This window comes from Chrysemys picta, chromosome 4 (genome assembly GCF_011386835.1).
Source record: "Chrysemys picta bellii isolate R12L10 chromosome 4, ASM1138683v2, whole genome shotgun sequence".
Lineage (NCBI taxonomy): Eukaryota > Metazoa > Chordata > Testudines > Emydidae > Chrysemys > Chrysemys picta.
Genome location: NC_088794.1, coordinates 35442171 through 35464768, shown reverse-complemented (window position 1 = coordinate 35464768; position 22598 = coordinate 35442171). Strand labels below are relative to the sequence as shown.

General features: G+C 41.8%; 1 protein-coding gene across 1 annotated transcript in view; it reads right to left on the bottom strand.

The window, feature by feature from the left end:
- MUC2 (mucin 2, oligomeric mucus/gel-forming) overlaps positions 1-22598 on the bottom strand; it is a 58715-nt gene that overhangs the window by 15284 nt on the left and 20833 nt on the right. The window contains exons 15-31 of the mRNA XM_065594052.1: positions 22443-22569; positions 21328-21583; positions 20220-20275; positions 19632-19732; positions 18975-19126; positions 18256-18394; positions 17587-17694; positions 17151-17330; positions 14437-14676; positions 12490-12646; positions 11182-11310; positions 10361-10502; positions 8046-8180; positions 6235-6356; positions 5050-5742; positions 800-2746; positions 56-171 (exon numbers count right to left, since the gene is read on the bottom strand). Of these exons, the coding sequence (XP_065450124.1) occupies positions 56-171; positions 800-2746; positions 5050-5742; positions 6235-6356; positions 8046-8180; positions 10361-10502; positions 11182-11310; positions 12490-12646; positions 14437-14676; positions 17151-17330; positions 17587-17694; positions 18256-18394; positions 18975-19126; positions 19632-19732; positions 20220-20275; positions 21328-21583; positions 22443-22569 (4800 nt within the window). The remainder of the gene's footprint in view (positions 1-55; positions 172-799; positions 2747-5049; positions 5743-6234; positions 6357-8045; positions 8181-10360; positions 10503-11181; positions 11311-12489; positions 12647-14436; positions 14677-17150; positions 17331-17586; positions 17695-18255; positions 18395-18974; positions 19127-19631; positions 19733-20219; positions 20276-21327; positions 21584-22442; positions 22570-22598) is intronic.

The following is a 22598-nucleotide window of genomic DNA, read 5'->3' as shown; positions in this document are numbered from 1 at the left end:
TGTACAATATGGTCTCCTTTCACAGACATATAATAAAAATGTGAAATTTACTTACTGCAATGGTAGTGTTATCAGGTAAAGTACAATTTGTTTTGAATGAGGGTGTAGTTATCTCTGAGGTAGTTGTCGATGTGATGGTGGTGGTGGTAGGCGTCTGTGGGGTAGTTGTTTCTGTGGTGGTAGTGATAGGGAAATCAGATGTAAATATGTCAGTCATTTGTAAAAACATTACTATGTTAACTACATATGCTGACACTACCATATTGCCTTTTGTGATAATGATCGCTTTGACATTAGGTACTATGAATCCAAACTATGCTAGGTGACATAAATATAGATTGTATATTATATTATATAACATTACTACATCCCAGGATCTTTAAATTCACCTCAGTTTCACATAAATTCACAACTATTATTTTACTCTTAAATCTTAAAAAAAAAAAAAAACCTTGTTCAAAATCAAAGGGCAATAAATATTTTTAAAATATCAGTTACATTTAAATTAACAGGTGGAAGGGTATCTAAGCTTACATGTATACTGTTCAGAAAGTGGGGAAGCTTTTTTGTGGTTAGTGCTATATTTCATATGATTTTTGTTAGAAATTCTGGAAGGCTAAACACAGATGTACATTAAATAAATCTCTGCTGCTAGGTCAGTTCTGTCTATAGCTTCCATGTCCACCTTGCAATATCTGAATTTTTACTAGTGGTTACCTTCGGTTAATGAGAATCATATCAACACTTACAAAACATTATTGTTATCATTAAGTATAGACAGTTATTGCTCAATTCTTACTTGTTGGAATACTGGTTGTGGTTCCTGTTGTAGTAGTAGATGGTGGCACAGTGCTAGTTGTAGTGGTTGTCGTTGTCGTTGTGGTGGTTGGAGGCTCAGTGGTTGTCGTTGTCGTGGTTGTCGGCTCAGTGGTTGTAGTTGTCGTGGTTGTTGGTGTGGTGGTGGGAGGCTCAGTGGTGCTGATTGTAGTGGTTGTCGTTGTGGTAGTTGGCGGCTCAGTGGTTGTTGTTGTCGTTGTGCTGGTTGGCGGCTCAGTGGTTGTTGTTGTCGTTGTGGTGGTTGGAGGCTCAGTGGTTGTTGTTGTCGTGGTTGGAGGCTCAGTGGTGCTGATTGTAGTGGTTGTCGTGGTGGTGGTTGGAGGCTCAGTGGTTGTCGTGGTGGTGGTTGGAGGCTCAGTGGTTGTAGTTGTTGTGGTTGTCGTTGTGGTGGTTGGAGGCTCAGTGGTTGTAGTTGTCGTGGTTGGAGGCTCAGTGGTTGTCGTCGTGGTTGTCGTGGTGGTTGGAGGCTCACTGGTGCTGATTGTAGTGGTTGTCGTTGTGGTGGTTGGCGGCTCAGTGGTTGTCGTTGTCGTCGTTGTGCTGGTTGGCGGCTCAGTGGTTGTTGTTGTCGTGGTTGGAGGCTCAGTGGTGCTGATTGTAGTGGTTGTTGTTGTCGTGGTTGGAGGCTCAGTGGTTGTCGTGGTGGTGGTTGGAGGCTCAGTGGTTGTCGTGGTGGTGGTTGGAGGTTCAGTGGTTGTAGTTGTTGTGGTTGTGGTTGTGGTGGTTGGAGGCTCCGTGGTTGTCGTTGTGGTTGTGGTGGTTGGAGGCTCCGTGGTTGTCGTTGTGGTTGTGGTGGTTGGAGGCTCCGTGGTTGTCGTTGTGGTGGTTGTTGTGGTGGTTGGAGGCTCCGTGGTTGTAGTTGTGGTGGTTGGAGGCTCAGTGGTTGTCGTTGTGGTTGTGGTGGTTGGAGGCTCCGTGGTTGTAGTTGTCGTGGTTGGAGGCTCCGTGGTTGTCGTTGTGGTTGTGGTGGTTGGAGGCTCCGTGGTTGTAGTTGTGGTTGTGGTGGTTGGAGGCTCAGTGGTTGTCGTTGTGGTGGTTGGAGGCTCAGTGGTTGTAGTGGTTGGAGGCTCAGTGGTTGTCGTTGTGGTGGTTGGAGGCTCAGTGGTTGTCGTTGTGGTTGTCGTTGTGGTGGTTGGAGGCTCAGTGGTTGTCGTTGTGGTGGTTGGAGGCTCAGTGGTTGTAGTGGGTGGAGGCTCTGTCGTTGTGGTGGTTGGAGGCTCAGTGGTTGTCGTTGTGGTGGTTGGAGGCTCCGTGGTTGTCGTTGTCGTGGTTGGAGGCTCCGTGGTTGTCGTTGTCGTGGTTGTTGTGGTGGTTGGAGGCTCAGTGGTTGTCGTTGTGGTGGTTGGAGGCTCAGTGGTTGTCGTTGTTGTTGTAGTGGTTGGAGGCTCAGTGGTTGTCGTGGTGGTGGTTGTCGTTGTGGTGGTTGGAGGCTCAGTGGTTGTCGTTGTGGTGGTTGGAGGCTCTGTGGTTGTTGTCGTCGTGGTTGGAGGCTCAGTGGTTGTTGTCGTGGTTGTCGTTGTGGTGGTTGGGGGCTTGGTGGTAGTTGTGGTGGGTATGGGGGTTGGGGTGATGGTTGTAGTTGTGGTAGTTGTGGTAGTTGTGGTACATTGTTGCCCGCAGCAGTAAACCCTGATCTCATAATTGAGGCACATAGGAATTGGAATCATGCCCCCTGGTACTTGGTCTTTATTATAACAGATAAGCCCAGTGGAAACATCGCATTTCACTTTTTGTCCTAAAACGTCAATAGGGATGTTAGGGAATTTCTCAGCTCTGCATGAAATATTTAGTGGATTCTCACATATCGCTGAGGCGTTCCATTCTCTGATTTTGTCATAGGTTTCATTATCACCACCGTGTATGCCATGTTTTGGATAACTCACATCAATCCAGTCAGACCAACAACAACCTACAAAACAATAATGGAGCACAGAATTTAGAAACATGGATGACATGGTAGTGATGTAAGCAGTGCTGAGAGTGATGCACTGGATGTACATTGGTCCAAAACAAATAATTACTGTAACCTACAAAGATTTGGCATGAGAGCAGGATTATGATCTCAACTACAACAGTTTAAGTCACAAATGCTGCAGTGCAAGTCAATAATGAACTAGCATAAAAATAGTGCAAGATCAGAATCAGGCTGGGAGTGTGCGGAATTGGTGTTTCTTATGCATTGAAAAAAATGTAGTATGAACAGTTTCATACAAGAGTAGAATGTAAGAGGGAGCAAGATCATGTAGAACCTCCCTACTTTATCTCACATCTTCCTGTTAGTTGCTTTTCCAGCCACTTGCATCTAAGTTCTGTTTTTGCTACAGTGAATTAATGGGTACAGCATAAAGAACTCGAACAAAGTTGCCATAAAGCAGTGTTTCATCCCCAAAAGTAGACCTACAGTGGTTCATCAGGTAAAGGGACACTATGCTGAGGTAGTATGTTAGCAGGATAGAGAAGTATCCGTGATGCATAATGAGATATTGCAAGCCCGAGCCTGTGTATGCAATTGTTGTGCCATGCCTATATTTAAAATATAATCAGTAAGGCCTGCTGCAGAGAGTCAAGCAAATATTCATTCATGCTTTTATGGAATCAATACTTCTTATAGTGGAACTTGTAGTTGTTACTGAGTGAAATGATACTGGGTGGGGTAGGAAAATAGATGTAAATATCCAAATAATTTATAAAAACATATTTAAAAGTAGTAAATACATATGCCACCTGACACACATATTGCCTGCTGTGATAATAAACTATCTGAGAGAATCCAAAATTTGGTAAGTTGTATAAAATATAGACTGTAGAGCAGTGGTTCTCAAAGCCGGTTCGCCGCTTGTTCAGGGAAAGCCCCTGACAGGCCAGGCCAGTTTATTTACCTGCCGCGTCCACAGGTTCGGCCAATCGCAGCTCCCACTGGCTGCGGTTCGCCACTCCAGGCCAATGGGGGCTGCGGGAAGCAGCATGGGCCGAGGGATGTGCTGGCTGCAGCTTCCCACAGCCCTCATTGGCCTGGAGCGGCAAACTGCGGCCAGTGGAAGCCGCGATCAGCTGAACCTGCGGACACAGCAGGTAAACAAACCGGCCTGGCCCACCAGGGGCTTTCCCTGAACAAGCGGCGGACCGGCTTTGAGAACCACTGCTGTAGAGAACATCCCTCGTTACAACACAAGGGATTCTATCCTGACCACTAAAGCCAGAGCAATTGTTGCAGAAGGGTGAGGGTGCAACCTGGCTAGATTCCACAGATGCATTTTGGTTTACTCAACTGGAAAGCCACTGGGCATCTGGAGGAGAACATGGCAGACTGGAGGACATAAAACCCATCAAAATGGTGCAGCACCTCCTCCTCATGTGAAGCCTTGCTCCATTGAACTGTGCGAGGGATGCAGAACAGCAGAACCATATAGTCCCCACTTTGGGATATGCCCAGTGTCAGTGACAGCATTAGACACCTCTTGTCTTTGTGACATCATTCTCTTTTGCCCAGATGTACGAGGGATGACAGATCTCAGTGCCACCACCCCTATACCTCTTCGTGCACTTTCGAAGGGCTAACCACAATGTAGGGAGGAAGGCAGCTCTTTGATCTCCACAATACTGCAGCACCACACAGTGTAAATAAGAGCACAAGGATCCTTGCCCTCTCTAACCTCCTCCATCTCTGCTTTGGTTAGCACAATAACAATCCTTTCACTCCTCTCAATAAGCAATATCAACTCAGCCCACTCTGCACATTCTACATTCTAGATCTTTAAAATCCCACCTTTGCTGCATGGAGGTGGTGTCTTTTTTATAGAAAGATCAGTACTGTTCAGTGGAATTCACACCATTGGACAGAAAATCCCCTCTAGGACTTGAGGACTACAGATATCGAGGAATACATGCAAATATGATAAATATTTTGCATATTCAGGGAAGCAGTAATCATGTGGGAGAGAGTGATTTTATTCAGATAATGCCATATTCCATAGAATTTTGTGACATATTCTGGAAGGCTAAAGAAAGTAGAATATATTAAATGAATCTCTGCTAGAGTTGCCACTTTTGGTTGGCCGTATTCCTAGAGGTTTCATCATGTGACATAATCTTTAATTAAAGATTAATCTTTAATTCCTGGAGACTCCAGGAAAATCCTGGAGGGGTGGCAACCCTAATCTCTGCTGTTAAGGCAATTCTGTCTATAGCTTATAGTTATTGTTAAATTCTTACCTGCTGGCCCTGTTGTAGTAGTTGATGTTGGCACAGTGGTAGTTGTAGTGGTTGTCGGCGTGGTGGTTGGAGGCTCAGTGGTTGTCGTTGTCGTGGTTGGAGGCTCAGTAGTGCTGATTGTAGTGGTTGTCGTTGTAGTGGTTGGAGGCTCCGTGGTTGTCGTTGTGGTGGTTGGAGGCTCAGTGGTTGTCGTTGTTGTTGTAGTGGTTGGAGGCTCAGTGGTTGTCGTGGTGGTGGTTGTCGTTGTGGTGGTTGGAGGCTCTGTGGTTGTCGTTGTGGTGGTTGGAGGCTCTGTGGTTGTTGTTGTCGTGGTTGGAGGCTCAGTGGTTGTTGTCGTGGTTGTCGTTGTGGTGGTTGGGGGCTTGGTGGTAGTTGTGGTAGTTGTGGTACATTGTTGCCCGCAGCAGTAAACCCTGATCTCATAATTGAGGCACATAGGAATTGGAATCATGCCCCCTGGTACTTGGTCTTTATTATAACAGATAAGCCCAGTGGAAACATCGCATTTCACTTTTTGTCCTAAAACGTCAATAGGGATGCTAGGGAATTTCTCAGCTCTGCATGAAATATTTAGTGGATTCTCACATATCGCTGAGGCGTTCCATTCTCTGATTTTGTCATAGGTTTCATTATCACCACCGTGTATGCCATATTTTGGATAACTCACATCAATCCAGTCAGACCAACAACAACCTACAAAACAATAATGGAGCACAGAATTTAGAAACATGGATGACATGGTAGTGATGTAAGCAGTGCTGAGAGTGATGCACTGGATGTACATTGGTCCAAAACAAATAATTACTGTAACCTACAAAGATTTGGCATGAGAGCAGGATTATGATCTCAACTACAACAGTTTAAGTCACAAATGCTGCAGTGCAAGTCAATAATGAACTAGCATAAAAATAGTGCAAGATCAGAATCAGGCTGGGAGTGTGCGGAATTGGTGTTTCTTATGCATTGAAAAAAATGTAGTATGAACAGTTTCATACAAGAGTAGAATGTAAGAGGGAGCAAGATCATGTAGAACCTCCCTACTTTATCTCACATCTTCCTGTTAGTTGCTTTTCCAGCCACTTGCATCTAAGTTCTGTTTTTGCTACAGTGAATTAATGGGTACAGCATAAAGAACTTGAACAAAGTTGCCATAAAGCAGTGTTTCATCCCCAAAAGTAGACCTACAGTGGTTCATCAGGTAAAGGGACACTATGCTGAGGTAGTATGTTAGCAGGATAGAGAAGTATCCGTGATGCATAATGAGATATTGCAAGCCCGAGCCTGTGTATGCAATTGTTGTGCCATGCCTATATTTAAAATATAATCAGTAAGGCCTGCTGCAGAGAGTCAAGCAAATATTCATTCATGCTTTTATGGAATCAATACTTCTTATAGTGGAACTTGTAGTTGTTACTGAGTGAAATGATACTGGGTGGGGTGGGAAAATAGATGTAAATATCCAAATAATTTATAAAAACATATTTAAAAGTAGTAAATACATATGCCACCTGACACACATATTGCCTGCTGTGATAATAAACTATCTGAAAGAATCCAAAATTTGGTAAGTTGTATAAAATATAGACTGTAGAGCAGTGGTTCTCAAAGCCGGTTCGCCGCTTGTTCAGGGAAAGCCCCTGACAGGCCAGGCCAGTTTATTTACCTGCCGCGTCCACAGGTTCAGCCAATCGCAGCTCCCACTGGCTGCGGTTCGCCACTCCAGGCCAATGGGGGCTGCGGGAAGCAGCATGGGCCGAGGGATGTGCTGGCTGCAGCTTCCCACAGCCCTCATTGGCCTGGAGCGGCAAACTGCGGCCAGTGGAAGCCGCGATCAGCTGAACCTGCGGACACAGCAGGTAAACAAACCGGCCTGGCCCACCAGGGGCTTTCCCTGAACAAGCGGCGGACCGGCTTTGAGAACCACTGCTGTAGAGAACATCCCTCGTTACAACACAAGGGATTCTATCCTGACCACTAAAGCCAGAGCAATTGTTGCAGAAGGGTGAGGGTGCAACCTGGCTAGATTCCACAGATGCATTTTGGTTTACTCAACTGGAAAGCCACTGGGCATCTGGAGGAGAACATGGCAGACTGGAGGACATAAAACCCATCAAAATGGTGCAGCACCTCCTCCTCATGTGAAGCCTTGCTCCACTGAACTGTGCGAGGGATGCAGAACAGCAGAACCATATAGTCCCCACTTTGGGATATGCCCAGTGTCAGTGACAGCATTAGACACCTCTTGTCTTTGTGACATCATTCTCTTTTGCCCAGATGTACGAGGGATGACAGATCTCAGTGCCACCACCCCTATACCTCTTCGTGCACTTTCGAAGGGCTAACCACAATGTAGGGAGGAAGGCAGCTCTTTGATCTCCACAATACTGCAGCACCACACAGTGTAAATAAGAGCACAAGGATCCTTGCCCTCTCTAACCTCCTCCATCTCTGCTTTGGTTAGCACAATAACAATCCTTTCACTCCTCTCAATAAGCAATATCAACTCAGCCCACTCTGCACATTCTACATTCTAGATCTTTAAAATCCCACCTTTGCTGCATGGAAGTGGTGTCTTTTTTATAGAAAGATCAGTACTGTTCAGTGGAATTCACACCATTGGACAGAAAATCCCCTCTAGGACTTGAGGACTACAGATATCGAGGAATACATGCAAATATGATAAATATTTTGCATATTCAGGGAAGCAGTAATCATGTGGGAGAGAGTGATTTTATTCAGATAATGCCATATTCCATAGAATTTTGTGACATATTCTGGAAGGCTAAAGAAAGTAGAATATATTAAATGAATCTCTGCTAGAGTTGCCACTTTTGGTTGGCCGTATTCCTAGAGGTTTCATCATGTGACATAATCTTTAATTAAAGATTAATCTTTAATTCCTGGAGACTCCAGGAAAATCCTGGAGGGGTGGCAACCCTAATCTCTGCTGTTAAGGCAATTCTGTCTATAGCTTATAGTTATTGTTAAATTCTTACCTGCTGGCCCTGTTGTAGTAGTTGATGTTGGCACAGTGGTAGTTGTAGTGGTTGTCGGCGTGGTTGTGGTAATGGTGGTGGTGGTTGAGGGTGTGGTAGTAGGGAGTGTAGTGGTTGTTGGGATTGGGGTACAGGCTGCAAGAAAGAGAGTCATTGTAAGCAGGGCCGGCTCCAGGGTTTTGGCTGCCCCAAGCAGCCAAAAAAAAAAAAAGCCGCGATCGTAATTGCGATCTGCGGCAGCAATTCGGCGGGAGGTCCTTCGCTCCGAGCGGGAGTGAGGGACCGTCCGCCGAATTGCCGCCAAATAGCTGGACCTCCTGCCCCTCTCTGGAGTGGCCGCCCCAAGCACCTGCTTGCCAAGCTGGTGCCTGGAGCCGGCCCTGATTGTGAAGGTGTTCTTCTAAGAAATGGTCAAGAACAACAACATGCCAAGACGTTTATGAAAGTGCCTAAAGTAAATATCAGTGTTTGAGTGTGTGAGAGGTGCACCTCTCAGAGATATAGCTGTACCTAAACCATACAAACCTCATTAATTTATATTTGAATTTAGGAGGAAGCTAAGGCATATCTAATAAAGCCGTATGTAGGTGAGGTACATAAACTAACTAGCAAGAATAGAAATTTCATTTAGAAGCAGGGTTATGAAAATACTTTCTAACACCGTAGCAGATCTAACATAATAATGAACTTGTTATAAAATACTACATGTTCTTGAAGGTTAAGTGGCTTGAGCTGAAAATTAATAGTTAGGATATTGGGGAAGGGGCATTGTTCTAACAACACTGAAAGAAAGGGGCAGTTGTTACACTTTGATCTTAAATTAGCCTAATTCTTTTTTTTGTTTTATCCTTAGATGTGAGAGTGATGACTGTGAGGTTGCAAAGTGTTACCCAATTTTTCTTTTGTGCAATCCTGGCTAGAATTGCAAAGAATCATTCACAATCATTACTAAATCTCCGATGAAGACAGATGGAAGAGATACGTGGCACTCCTTTTCTTTCCTTTTGCAGTTTGCAGAAAGAATAAAATGCAATTTACCTGGTACAGGTTCGCACACTTTTCTTGGTGAGATACAGATACTAAAAGAAAAATAATTCAGTCAAATGAACATTTTTGCAAACCAACAGCAGCCCGTGCAGTAATTTCTCATGAATCCCTGCAATTAATTTATAGCAGGGCTAGGAGTCTAAAAACTTTAAAACAACTTTATCACTCAAACTTCACCTCATGACACTGGATATTTCTTTGGCAGTTGTTTGCTCCAATATCGACAATTGCTATTTCCTCCCGACACAACTACCGGCTTTCCTTCCTCCAAACACTCCTCCTTGAGATAATTAATTACCCTCCATTGGGAGTAGAGAAAATATAATATGACTAACAGCCACTGCTCTCTTAAACTGTGTTGCTCCATCTCTGCTGCACAGCATCCTTATATCTCTACAAATTACTGATCAGGGGTATACTGAGGAGGGCTGAGGGAACATGGCCAGAAACATTTGTGCTCCAGAGACCCCCCAGCTGGTTCTATCTGGCAAAAATTAGAACAGCGTAAGGGCTGCGCTAAGTGTAATTTCCAGATATGACATATTTAAAGTAATATTTAATGCCATTATCAAAAGATTTATTAATGGGCCATCATCAACGTGAAATACAGTCAATTTGAAAACATGAGTTAAAAATAGTTGCAGGTACTACATCTGCTCTTGAGTTTTCCTGTCAATTTTTGCAGTTTTACAGCCACATGTTTCTATTAAAAAAAAAAAAAATCTCTCCTCTGCTGTTGCATGAAAGACATACATGAACAACAGGTGCAACTGACTTTAGTGAATAATTGAAAATGACTCTACACAATGTCCTGTTAAATTCACAATGTGAATAAGTTGAAAAAAATATAGGTACTTTTATTTCTCTAGTCTCTCCCAGTTATAGCATTCTGTGGAATTACTTCTAACAATTGCAGGTAAAAAAATGCACAGAGAGAAATGTGAGCAGAAATAGATGGTGTTCCTTTGAAATCCAACTGTATTGTAACTGTGATGTTCCCCTCACCCACTATTTTTGTAAGGCAAGATCTTCATCTGGGGTAAATCAGCATTTATATGGAGAAGGGCCAATTCATACCGAGGTTCTTGCAGGTAATCTGTAATATTACAGCCTTCATTCAGGAAAACATGACATGGTCTGTTCACAAGAGCAGTTAAGCGTGTGCTGAAGTCCCATTGAGGTCAATGGGATTTAAGCAGGTACGTAAGTGATTTCCTGAATCAAGGTCTAAATATGCATTGCTCCATCACTTTTGTATTTCCACATACCATTTCTGACAATCGTGTTCTGGGGGCATTTCTGTGCCATTTTCATAACGAGTGTCATTTTCATAACAGCCACAGTAAGATACACATTCGTGGAGGTCTTCATCAAAAAAGGGCTTTTCGTCAGGGCATCTGGGGTAGCAACCTGTTGACCACAAATGGTCCATGTTGTAATACTAATAAAAACTGTTAACTTAGTAATTACATTCTCACTGGGGGCCTGATCAAAGGCCCATTGAAGTATGAAAAGACTCCTTCTGATTGTAGCTGAGGCCCTGGATGATGAACACTTCCAAAAGTGGTGAGTTATTCATTGTAAATCCTGAATATTTCCCATTGAGCCATCCATTAAGAAGCCAATATTTACCAGCAGTACAATGGCTGACATATCAGTTATTTCTTTTTGCAAGGATACAGAAATGTTGCAGTATCTCAGTTACAGCAATGTGTAGCTGACATAGCAAAAATAAATACAAAGTTTAAAAGAAATAATTAAGCAATAAAATTCTAGTTTTCTTTACCACAGTAATAATCTTTTCTCCCCCTTGAGATACTTTTAACATGGTATTGATCAGTGGGGATGGTGGATCAATCTTATACCACAATTCAGAAAAATACCCAGGCATGTGCTTAACATGTGAGTATCATCCCATTGATGTCAATAAACAGTAAATTACACCACATCAATACTTGTGTATGATTATAGATTTAGGAATGGCCAGGCAATCAATAGATCTCATTAGCTAATAGATCCAACTCCATCAAGTAACTTTTTAACCAAATCTTCATGAAATGCAATACAAAAACAATCAGGAGTTTCTTACCTTCCAGATTTGGCAATGAGAAGTTGGTGCTGACATTGTTAATGATCCTGCAGGTCTTAATTTGACGGCCACAAGGCTCGTAGTGCCACTTGCACTCATTATAATGGTTGTAGTAATCACAAAATATTGCTGATAGAAAACAGAAGCTGATAAAAAAAACAGCTGACAGAACAGAATCCCATTCCCACCTCTAACCATACCAGCCAAATGACCCTACACAGTGCACTGGCAACAATATTTCCCTTGACACATGGGACCCGGAATTTTTTTTCCCTACTCAACCTGAATACAGAACACATGAAACTCTGGATTTCATCACCTTCACATTTAACACCACTGTTGCAGAAAACAAATGTTTGATTGAAATCACACAACTACTCAGAATCAATTTTGAATTCAAGCTGTCTGTTGAAGTGTTGTGATTTTTTTTTTTTTTTACTTCTCTGGACATCTGCAAACTCTTAGGGCTAATGGTGCGTATAGGCTGAAATCAGTTTCACCCAGATATATCATATGCAGTAGTCACATGGTGTTCCTCCAGTAAACCCACATGGACATGCACAAACTCTTCAAACCTGAACCTTGTTTATGGGTGCATAACAAGATGTGAATGGGGGAAAGCTTAACACATTCAAAACCAAATTCCTCAAACCATATGGCCTATGAACCAGTGTGAATTGCCATATGGCTACAGACTAAAATTTGCAAGCTTTCTGAGATGGGAAGTGATGCACTGTGTGTAAGAACAAGTCTCCACTGTGAAAAGCTTAGTTACTGCTTCCACTGGTTGGATCGGTGGAAGTGTTTCCCGTAACTCATTTAGTGTGATCACCATCCCAACTTGACTTTTGGTGTCAGTAGCTATAAGCAAGAGGCACATACAACAGCCTAAAATGAAGTCAATAGGGTTGTATGAATATAACTTAAACACAGTTTGGCCTAGTGGGACTAATCACAGGCTACTGTGCTATACACAAAATGTAAAAAAAAATACTAGTAACAATTCTAGGTGGGAGATTTTGCTGACTAAATAAATATGCTGGGAATGTCAGTCCACCAGTTGGCACACAGAATGAAGAGGATCATTTGAAATGTCATTTAAGGGTCAACCCCCAGTGACAATTTAAATACACTGAACTCATTAAAACAATAATCGGCATCTGCTTATACAGAGATGGTGAACCCTTTCCACTATGTGCCATAGCATACAACTCTGTGTCAACACACTGCTGCAGTGATTAAAAACTTTGTGATCTCATTCTGATAGGTACAGTTGTACTCAGTGGGGAATATTTAAAGGTTACTCACGGCATATATCAGGAGTTCTCCAGAAGACACAAACTCCAGTCTTATTGCACTCATGGGCATAAGCAGCAACTGCAGAACAGAAGCACTCACAGTCTCCACCACTGTCACAGGAGCAGGCATCATGAACACAATTTTCATAGAATGGAGTTGAGTCCACCTGTTGGGGAAACACATGGGGCAGCTGTTAACACCAGAGCTCTGTTTCCAATTGGGAATCTCAGATGGAAATCCTTTATACCAGAAGTTGCTTACTGTCTATCAGGTAGCAGATCTGAGCTAGGTTAATTTCCATTAATTTATCTTAATTTCTTCAAATGTGGTTATGGAAAAAAAGGTAACTAAAAGAAGTGTCTTGTGCATTGACCATATCTTCTAATGTGCATCATTTTAGCTTAATGACAAAAAAAATATTACTCTCAGCACAGGACCACTGTACCAATGTCAAAGCAAAATTTTATTCTATTCTGCGTCCTGCATTATCAACACAATTATCAGCTAAGTTCTGAATCCAGACTCGTTATCAATAAATACGATGCACAAAGTAGAAAGAAACACTATTGAATTAACAAAGCTGGTTATTAGAAAAACTGTGGTTTGACTGGCAAACTAAACTATTTGGACATGGAAGTTGCTGATGGAGAATAAAAATAAGACAATTAGAAGTCATTTTTACAACTTCTCTTCTAACCATAACCACATTCTGAAAATAATTTTGTTAAGCCTCCCTTCTGACCCTATCTGCTATTAGGATAGTATACTTCAGCTTTCAAAAAAAAAAGAAAAAATCCCTGCACTTAAATTATCCTCCTTTTACAAGTGTCTAGCTTGGACTCTCTTCAGGGTGCCATAAGAACCTCACTCAGGTTCTCTTCTTCTTCTTCTTCTTCAGAGTGAATTAATCTGCTGACTGTATCACCTTCTCCAATCTACTGTACTTTATGGCTGCTGATACTACTGCTGATCTAAAAGAAAATTTGATTGAAGTCAATGAAATTTTCTTTTCAGTTAGTGTACCAGCCAGGTGGTGTACATCTGCCAGACATACTATCTGGTAGCAGAAACAGTTCTACACCTGCCTAGTGTTGGTGATTCCTGTCATACATTAGCAAATGCTTTTTTTCCATTTTGGCTGATCAGAGGGAGAACCCAGCCTGGGTTTTATGTCCCCAGAACAGCAGGAATTACAACTCTTTGTGATTCTTCCTATACTTACAATGTGTGTGAAGCACTTTGAAAAACTCTGGTAAGTGCAAACTGTTATTATTATTAAATTATTATTACACTTCAATTGAGGGACAAGGCTTAGATAAATTACATAACACTATGTATACCTTGAGCCTAGATAACTGTATTTTGTTATTATGATTTGGATGCAATTTAATATGAGAGAAGGTGATATAAGCATGCTTAAACTATGAGCTGATTGATACCAATTATCACTTAAAACAAGGAGAATTCAGTGCAACAGATGGAAACAGCTAAAGTCTGTCCACAGTCAGAACCACTATCTGTGATTGGAGAGGGGAGGATCCATAAAAACCCAGTGATATACTGGATAGGGAACCCAGTCTGCACACTAGAAAGGAACCTGCATTCTATATGTAAACAGAGTGTTACTTCTGTGTGGCTCACAAACAATACCATGGCAGGGAATTTCTCCCAAACTAGAACAAGTGGATGCTTCAGTCCAATGTATGAAAACATACCAAATCCCTGGTTTGACTATCCCAAGGAATAGCAGATGCCTGAACATCTAACTTTCAAGTGTAGCATCTGTTCTTATCAGGGGGATGGACTTGATGATCTCAAAAGGTCTTTTCTAGTTTTTAAACTTCTGAGGCTACTATGATTAACTATTCTCTCACTCAGCTGTGCAAATTCAGCCTTCCTCTGTCTTCTTGCACAGAGGTTCACTTGTAGGTAGTAACCACCAGCCTCTCTACTAACCTTGGCGTGACAATCTTTAAAGACTTCGCTCCGGATGATGCTGCACTCCTTCTCTGCCCAGGACTTGCGGTGCGGTTTCAGATTGCAGGGCAGAATCTCATCCACCACATCAGGGCAGGAGCGAGACTGTTTCCAAGAATTACCAAACTCCAGAGGATTGGTCACCAGCAGCCCACTACTTGTTTTGAAATCATTGTTGGACATGTCATCAAAGTTGCCACACAAACCACAGACTTTGCCCTGAAAAAGCAAAAGATATTTGATTTCAGAACATGTCATCAGATTTTTAGTTTACCCAGTAAGTGAGCACAAGTAGAGTTAGAACCAAAACAAAGACACAAAGTGAGGGAACGATTTCTCCCTGTAACTTACTTATTTTCATCCTTACTTTAAAATCATGTGTATAAGTTAAACTTATTTTTATGTGTTTATCTCCCTGGTTAACAAGCTACCAGGTAGCCCAGGCAAGGAACCTGTGTCTTCCTTTCTTGCTACATACAGTATCTAGTAATTATATCAGGGGTGGGCAAACTTTTTGGCCCGAGGGCCACATTGAGGTTGCAAAACTGTATGGAGGGCCAGGTAGGGAAGGCTGTGCCTCCCCAAACAGCCTGGCCCCCGACTCTTATCTGACCCCTCCCACTTCCCGCCCCCTGACTGCCCCCCTCAGAACTCCCGACCCATCCAACCCCCCCCTGCTCCTTGTCCCCTAACTGCCTCCCAGGGATCCCCCATCCCTAACTGCCCCCGGGACCCCACCCCCTATCCAATCCCCCCTGTTCCCCACCCCCTGACAGGCCCCCCGGGACTCCCACACTTATCCAACCCTCCCTGTCCCCTGACCGCCCCCCAGAACCTTTGCCCTATCCAACTGCCCCCTGCTCCCTGTCCCCTGACTGCCCCCTGGGACCTCCCTGCCTCTTATCCAACCACCCAGCCCCGGCCCCCTCACCATGCCGTTCAGAGCAGCATGTCTGGCAGCCGCGCCGCCCGGTCAGAGCCAGACACGCTGCTGTGCTGCTCGGCAGGAGCGAGCAACCCTGCAGCCCAGAGCGCTGCCCGCGTGGCGGCGTGACTGCGGGGGATGGTGTCAGCAGGGAAGGGGCTGGGGGCCAGTCTCCCCAGCTGGGAGCTCAAGGGCCAGGCAGGACAGTCCCATGGGCCGCAGGTGGCCCGCGGGCCGTAGTTTGCCCACCTCTGAACTATATCTATATTTCTTTGCAGCCTCCCATTCAATTTATAAGGATTCAAACAGTGGCTACACTTCTCTCACCTGATAACAAGCCATCTCTTTACAGTGCATTGTGGTATGCAGCAAATTAGCTGCATGAGTCCTATTATATAAATAGGAGTCACATGACTAAATTTTCCAGTACACAATGCACTGAAATTTTAGCCCTAAGTCTATTAAACGTTAACTTTGAAGAGTTGGCTAATCATCTTTAAGGCAGATTTCCATCACTTGCAAATAGTAAGATGGAATAAGGAAGAAATAAAGCTTCCTTGAATAAAACTTAAAAGCTAGTACAGTGGCTTCAATGGGTTTTGGTTGGCTGGCATCCTTCTAGTCAAAGATGTGGCTGCAATAAAAACTAGTAATCTTTTGCCTCACTTTTGCTCCTCCCTCCATTTTTTTAACCCTGCTCAAGCTACTTCAAGATTTCCAGCAAAGGGTCATGAAAACATTTACCCGCTTAGGAAAACAAATAAAGAAGTGTCATAAATGGACACAAGTATGGGGTCATAAACTGTGTGCACAGCCCCTAATGCGCTACAAAAGGCTGCTGGAGTCCCTTGCTAAACAAGTCAAATGTTTTATAAGGGAAGATGTTCAGGTTGGAAGCGTTTCATCAATGAAGAACTTTTAGTTTCTTTTCAGACAGGTCCCTTACACAGAGGCTGTGAGATGTTGCCACACTTCGCACTGCTTGAACCACAACTGCATTTCCCCAAGGTAAAATATGTAAAATATGTTGCATTATTATTTGAGAGCTGGGGTTAGTCTGTGACAATCTTGTAAATTTTTGTTCGGTCTTCTATTGGGGAATTACAATGTTTTAGCCATTTCTTTGGTATTAAGGGTCATACATATATAAAATACACACATACACTATATTATTATATATAATGAATAAATTGTGATTTAATAGTGAAATGCCTCCAAATAAAAGTTGGCCTCTACCACTGCTTGAGCGATTAAGCCTAGCAATATAGCTCACAATATGTTTACAGATCGTCTGGAAAATAGGGCCCCTGCTCTGTTTTTCACTTACTTTACAATATAGAGCAAAGTTTTGGTCCATAATGATGAGAAAATGATATCTGGGATCCCAAGAGTTTATTCTTTTGGGGCCTGATCCAAAAAATGCATAACAGTCAACAAGAATATTTTAATGAACTTCAGCGGGATTTGTATTAGAGCATTAATGTTTACACCTACTGGAAAACCACAGAGGACTGCTCATCCATATTGCAATAGTACACAATACACCCACCAGTATTGTTGCACTGGATCATACCATAAGAAGCAACATACAATGGCACCTGCCATCAAGGATAATGCAAGATATATATGAATCATCAACTTAAACAAGATTTAGGGACACTATTAAGAGTAACAATAAAACATCATCCATATTTACTTACATTCAACTATTCATGATCACATCAGCAGATTCCATAATATTTTAGAAAAAAGACCTGGAGTTGCTCACCTTATAATAAGGAACCAGACTTATGAAAATAGTAGTCTTCTTATCCCAGATGAGCCTCACGCCATTGCTGGCTTCAATAACAAGATAGAGCCCCACTGCACGACTCCAATATTGTATATCTTTGTCAACAGCTAGCTGAATTGCTTCATATTTCTTGTCCTCCAACTTCAGTTCAGTTCCCTGAAGGACAGAAAGAGAAGGGATATAACAGCACTGGTTTTATAGTGAGGCAAGCTCTTGGAATGATGATGCTGATGGACTTCATTGTGAAGACTGCCAAACCACTGCCTAAATCCTTAGCAAGTGGAAATCACCTAGTTCCATTCACTTTAATGGAGCTATGCCAACTTTCAGTTTCGAGGAACATGACTACAAGCAAAGGGCAGTTTTGATCAATTACATTCTAGGGCTGAACCCATCCAGGGCCACCACTCACCCCTAGAAATATTTTAATAGCCTTTGAGCAGGTGACTCCGGTGGTTCCACATGGAACATTCACTGTGACGATCCTAAACGAAGCATTGCGATCCTCACCACAATAATCCTGTTGAGAGTGGAATAAAGAAACATAAGTCAATGAAAGGAACCATATTATTTATTTTGATTTCAATCTAAAATAATTTAAATTTATTCTTCAAATTCCATTACACACACACACACACACACACACACACACACACACGTGCCATTTAACTCTGTGTTTACCAAATACTGGGAAAGAAGTGGAACAATTGAATTAAACAATAGTTTATGTCCCAAAAGATATGGATATTTGTTTTCCAATTTCAGAATCAGCCACTTGTTTTGGAGTAGCATTAATGAGCTGACAACTTTCATTGTCAAGCTAGCCCAGTTGTGTACAATCTGCAACAACATCAGCAGAAGAAATGTTCACTCAAGTGCCATTAATTTCCTTGCACAGCTAGGATTTGTTGCAAATATGGAATTTAACTTGGCAGAAGCGGCTGTCACCACAGAAACAGTGATCTTAAAGAAAAAGGGTCTAAGACAGATGGTCCAAGAACCAAACTGATAGCTATGTTGTTGTAAAACTTTTCATTCGTTTTAGAAGATCTGTCTGCTCACGGCTCCCATTGGACATTACCTGGGCAGCCATATATTCACAGTGTCCATCAAAGTCATAGTGTTTTCCATCAAAGCTGATATAATGGCCACTTCCATATATAGTACAAGTCCCAAAGCACACATTATTGGTGCAGGTCCATTTTCCTTTTTGGCAGGTACTAAGGAAAGAATAAAAGAGTTGGATAAAATCTGAAAAGTCAAGTCCTAATGCTGATGTATGCTGCTTTGGAAGCTGCAGGATAAATCACATAGCTGGCTGACACAACATGGAATCCATCACATGCATAATATTATGGCACAGGGTATTATAAATCACCATCTCATTAACAGTCCCCACATGGAATTGGCCCACTGACAAATTTATAGCATGGTTGTTAGCGCTGCACAGCTTCCTTTTTTGTTCCCGCATCAACACTACCCAAAAATTACACTACCACCCAATCAGAGATGCCCCTGGCAGAGAGACGGATTCTGAGCTCAGTTACAGTGATCACCCTAAAAACTGGTCCATTTTGCCTGAGATAAACAGAGGTAATTACCTTAATGTTTGTAGTATTACCTAAATTTACACAAAAAGGCCTCATCCGAGGTCACAAAGAAGCCAGAGTGGGGCTGAGAATCAAGGCTTGTATACCTATATCCTGCTCATCACAGTGGTATTTAAACCATTTCATTACTATTCATTTACTACAAGAAATATACATCAAAAGAAAAGTCGAGAACTTTACAGCATCTTACCATTTGTTGCAGTCCACTTTTACGGCTTCTCCAGAAGAATAAAGCTGCTTGTTATGAATACATGGACAGTCCTCCTCCTTGACACAGCCCCCTTTGCCATCATCAATCAGTCCATGAGGACACATGCACCCTGAGACACACTCTGTCTGGAACTAAAGAAAATAAGACAAAAAATATTATTTTATAAGAAAACACGATTTCTCTGTTATCCCACTTCTTCTACAAACATTCATTCCATGTGCTTCATTCCCTGGTTTATAACTCAGCCATTTTAATTTATTTATTTCCATCGGTCTCATCTCTCTAGTATCTGAGTGCCTGAGAATTTCCTTCATATTTTACAGAGATGTTAAGTTCAGACTATCTTACTTTTGTTCTACACAGAAAACTACAGTGCTGTATTGTAAACAAAATGCCTATCCAACTAACCCATAGTTTTCCTACTGAGAAAAGAGAAGACAAATCAGTGAAAAGAGAAAGGATGGCAAAAAGTAGTGGAGAACTAGAACAAAAATGATGAAAGAAAAGAAAGGATGGAAATAAAAGGAAATGAGAAAAAAGACTAAAAGATCATGTTGGTCAGATTTGCACTGCTTCATTTAGGGACTAAGGGAAAGAAGGAGCCATGCCATAGTCAGAGGTAAAATGAAAACTTACATAGTCAGTACCCAGTGTATGGCAGCTTAGCTGCAGAGGGGTTTGTGAAGACCAAGACTTGACACTGCTGCAATCAAAGTGAACCTTGGGGGACGGGCACTCTGTAAAAAAAGATACCATGTGAGATGGGTGAACACTGAAGATCAAGGGAAAGAAAATAAATGGGGCGTTATTAGATACTGAGACAGAAACAGCAGCGTGTACCCCTTAAAAAGAAGAACAGGAGTACTTGTGGCACCTTAGAGACTAACAAATTTATTAGAGCATAAGCTTTCGTGGACTACAGCCCACTTCTTCGGATGCATCCGAAGAAGTGGGCTGTAGTCCACGAAAGCTTATGCTCTAATAAATTTGTTAGTCTCTAAGGTGCCACAAGTACTCCTGTTCTTCTTTTTGCGGATACAGACTAACACGGCTGTTACTCTGAACCCTTAAAAATAATAAATGGAAATATCCTTTCTAATACAAGGTAAAATCCTCAGCCAAAAGCAAAGTGAAAGGTGGTGACTGTTTCACAGAAGGGAAAAAGAAACAAGTGGTGAATTCAATGAGAAACTGAGATGTTTCTCTGTAAAGCATTTCACTTACTGACTTCTGTTGGTATCTTCACTTGAGTGCAATGGAGAATTCCATTTCGGCAAACACTAAAAAGGATGAGAAGATAGAAATTCATAGGATGTCAGACTAATGTTTTCAATTGATAAACATCTGAGAACAAATTGCAGAGGCATAAATGAACAAATGAGATTATTATTTCTGCCAGACAATTATTCTTTTGAACTGTCAAAAATTCCCTATTGCTGTGGTATGTTCTTAGGTGTTAAAGTAATAATGAACCCAACTGATCTATTAGTGCAATAATGTTTAGTAGTGGCCTTTGTGAAATATGCACCTTGGGGAGGAAGTCCCACATGATTTCAACAGAGATTTCATAGTGAGCTTGGGGGAAAGTTCTGCAGAACTTTTGAATGTTACATTATAAACAGATGGTAAATTAATGATTTTCAAAGAATGACCACAAATTATCCTGCAAATCCTCAAAATTGCACTTTTTAGCAATCAAGGGAATACATGCTCATCCCTTTCAGAGCATGTCCTTAGCCTCCAATAAATACATATAAATACATATCACCATTTAGTGCCAACTCCAGTCAAATGCAATAACCTCATTGGTTTGTACTCTTAACTTCTAGTTTCCTCCTCCTTGAAAGGCAAGGAAATATTTTACCATTCACAGCATGAGTCACTGGAGTTCATGCAAAAGACTATTGCTTCTGGGAGCCTGCATGCTGGTTTTGGAACTCCACAATCTTGATTAAATGGGTATCAATTAGTAACTGTTTTAACTGTTAGAATAATCTGTTTTCAGTGAGAAACCCACTAATTGTTCATGTAGCTTCTTTTCCCCATTGCCTAGCAAAACTCCCATTGACTCTAGTGGTGCAGGATCAGGTCCATGGTTACCACAAGAGGCCACCACACACCTCATAAATAAAGAGATATGCCATACATATTAATAAGTTAACTTACAGCAGTATGACGTTTTGTTCTGCTAGGGTGGTGGCAGGTAATATATACCTTTTATCTACATGGTATCCCCATCAATATCAATATATAGTATATTTAATAAGCAAAGATAAGAAGTGGGGGCTTTCACCTCCACAATCCACAAGTGACGAGCCATAAAATAACCTACCAGCGTTCTTCTTGTTTCACGATGACATCCCCAGGTTCCAGGTATGACCCTCTATGGTAGCATGTACAATGGGAGATGGGCACACAGTTACCCTTCTCATTCATATAGGTGTTATCAGGGCAGCCACAGCCATCAACGGGAATAAAGCCCTCTAAGCAGTGCTTTTCACCATCAGCAAGGGAGCGACAGGTATGTTGACATGTGGTCAGATTGTAACGGAAGACCTGGGATGCTGGGCAAGAGGACACTTCTTTGTCTGGAGAGGGGGGGAAAAGACCAATGGTTGCTATACTGGCAAATAAAAAAACCCTGACCAGGCATTATAGAATTTAAATCTTTCTTTCTGATCACTCTGCCCAGGCAGTATGTAATAATAAAAATAAAGGGACTTCCTCTCATTGTATTATGGAATAAATTATCGTAATTAATAAATAGTTTTGCCTTAACTTTGTCCTACCTTTTAAGTTACCATCTAGGAGGTAATACTATTCCATTCTAAAGGGTATATTCTTCCTTTAATGAACATGCATAATTTATTTTATTATAAATGGGAGTTGAGTATATAGAGGAAGCAATGAAAAGATCCATTAAATAAATAAATAAATAAATATATTTATGTAGCATTGTTTCTTTTTCTTTTCCCTTTAGTTAACTGATCTTTTGCTATTGGAATTTGCTTTGTAATAATAATATCTTTTTCTCTGTTGCTTCATAGCCCTATAACCCTCCAATAGAAGCACAATTTAACAAAGCCCAGTTCCCAGTGTTGATGATACCATTGATAACAGAACCAATAAAATAAATAAAATGGAAGAGCTATGATGGCTTATAGTCCACTGGACAAAGAGAAATAGATCAGTGTTTGTGAAGTGGTAGAGGAGATGACGAAAGGGAAAATAATTACTCCCCAGTTTATGAAGTTGTCCTATAAATGAAGGACATTTAAAGAATACAGCTTTAACTATTCAAAATTCTTGACACTGTCCCCTTAAATTGTATTGGGCATCTCCAAGGCACTTTTAAACTCTTAACACTGAGTTTAATGTAACTGTAGTCAGGTGCACTCTATCCATTCCTATGACGGATTTCAAGGGGATTACAGTGTCATCACTTACTGCAGACAGTTTGTCTCCAGCCCCCCAGCATGATTCCTTTTGCGGCACAGGCTCTTGCGTAAGAGGAGAGGGCCCCACACAAGCATTCTTCACTGTTCTTACAGTTGCAGGTGTCATATTTACATCTCTGAGACAAATAAGAAGCAAATTGTTAAC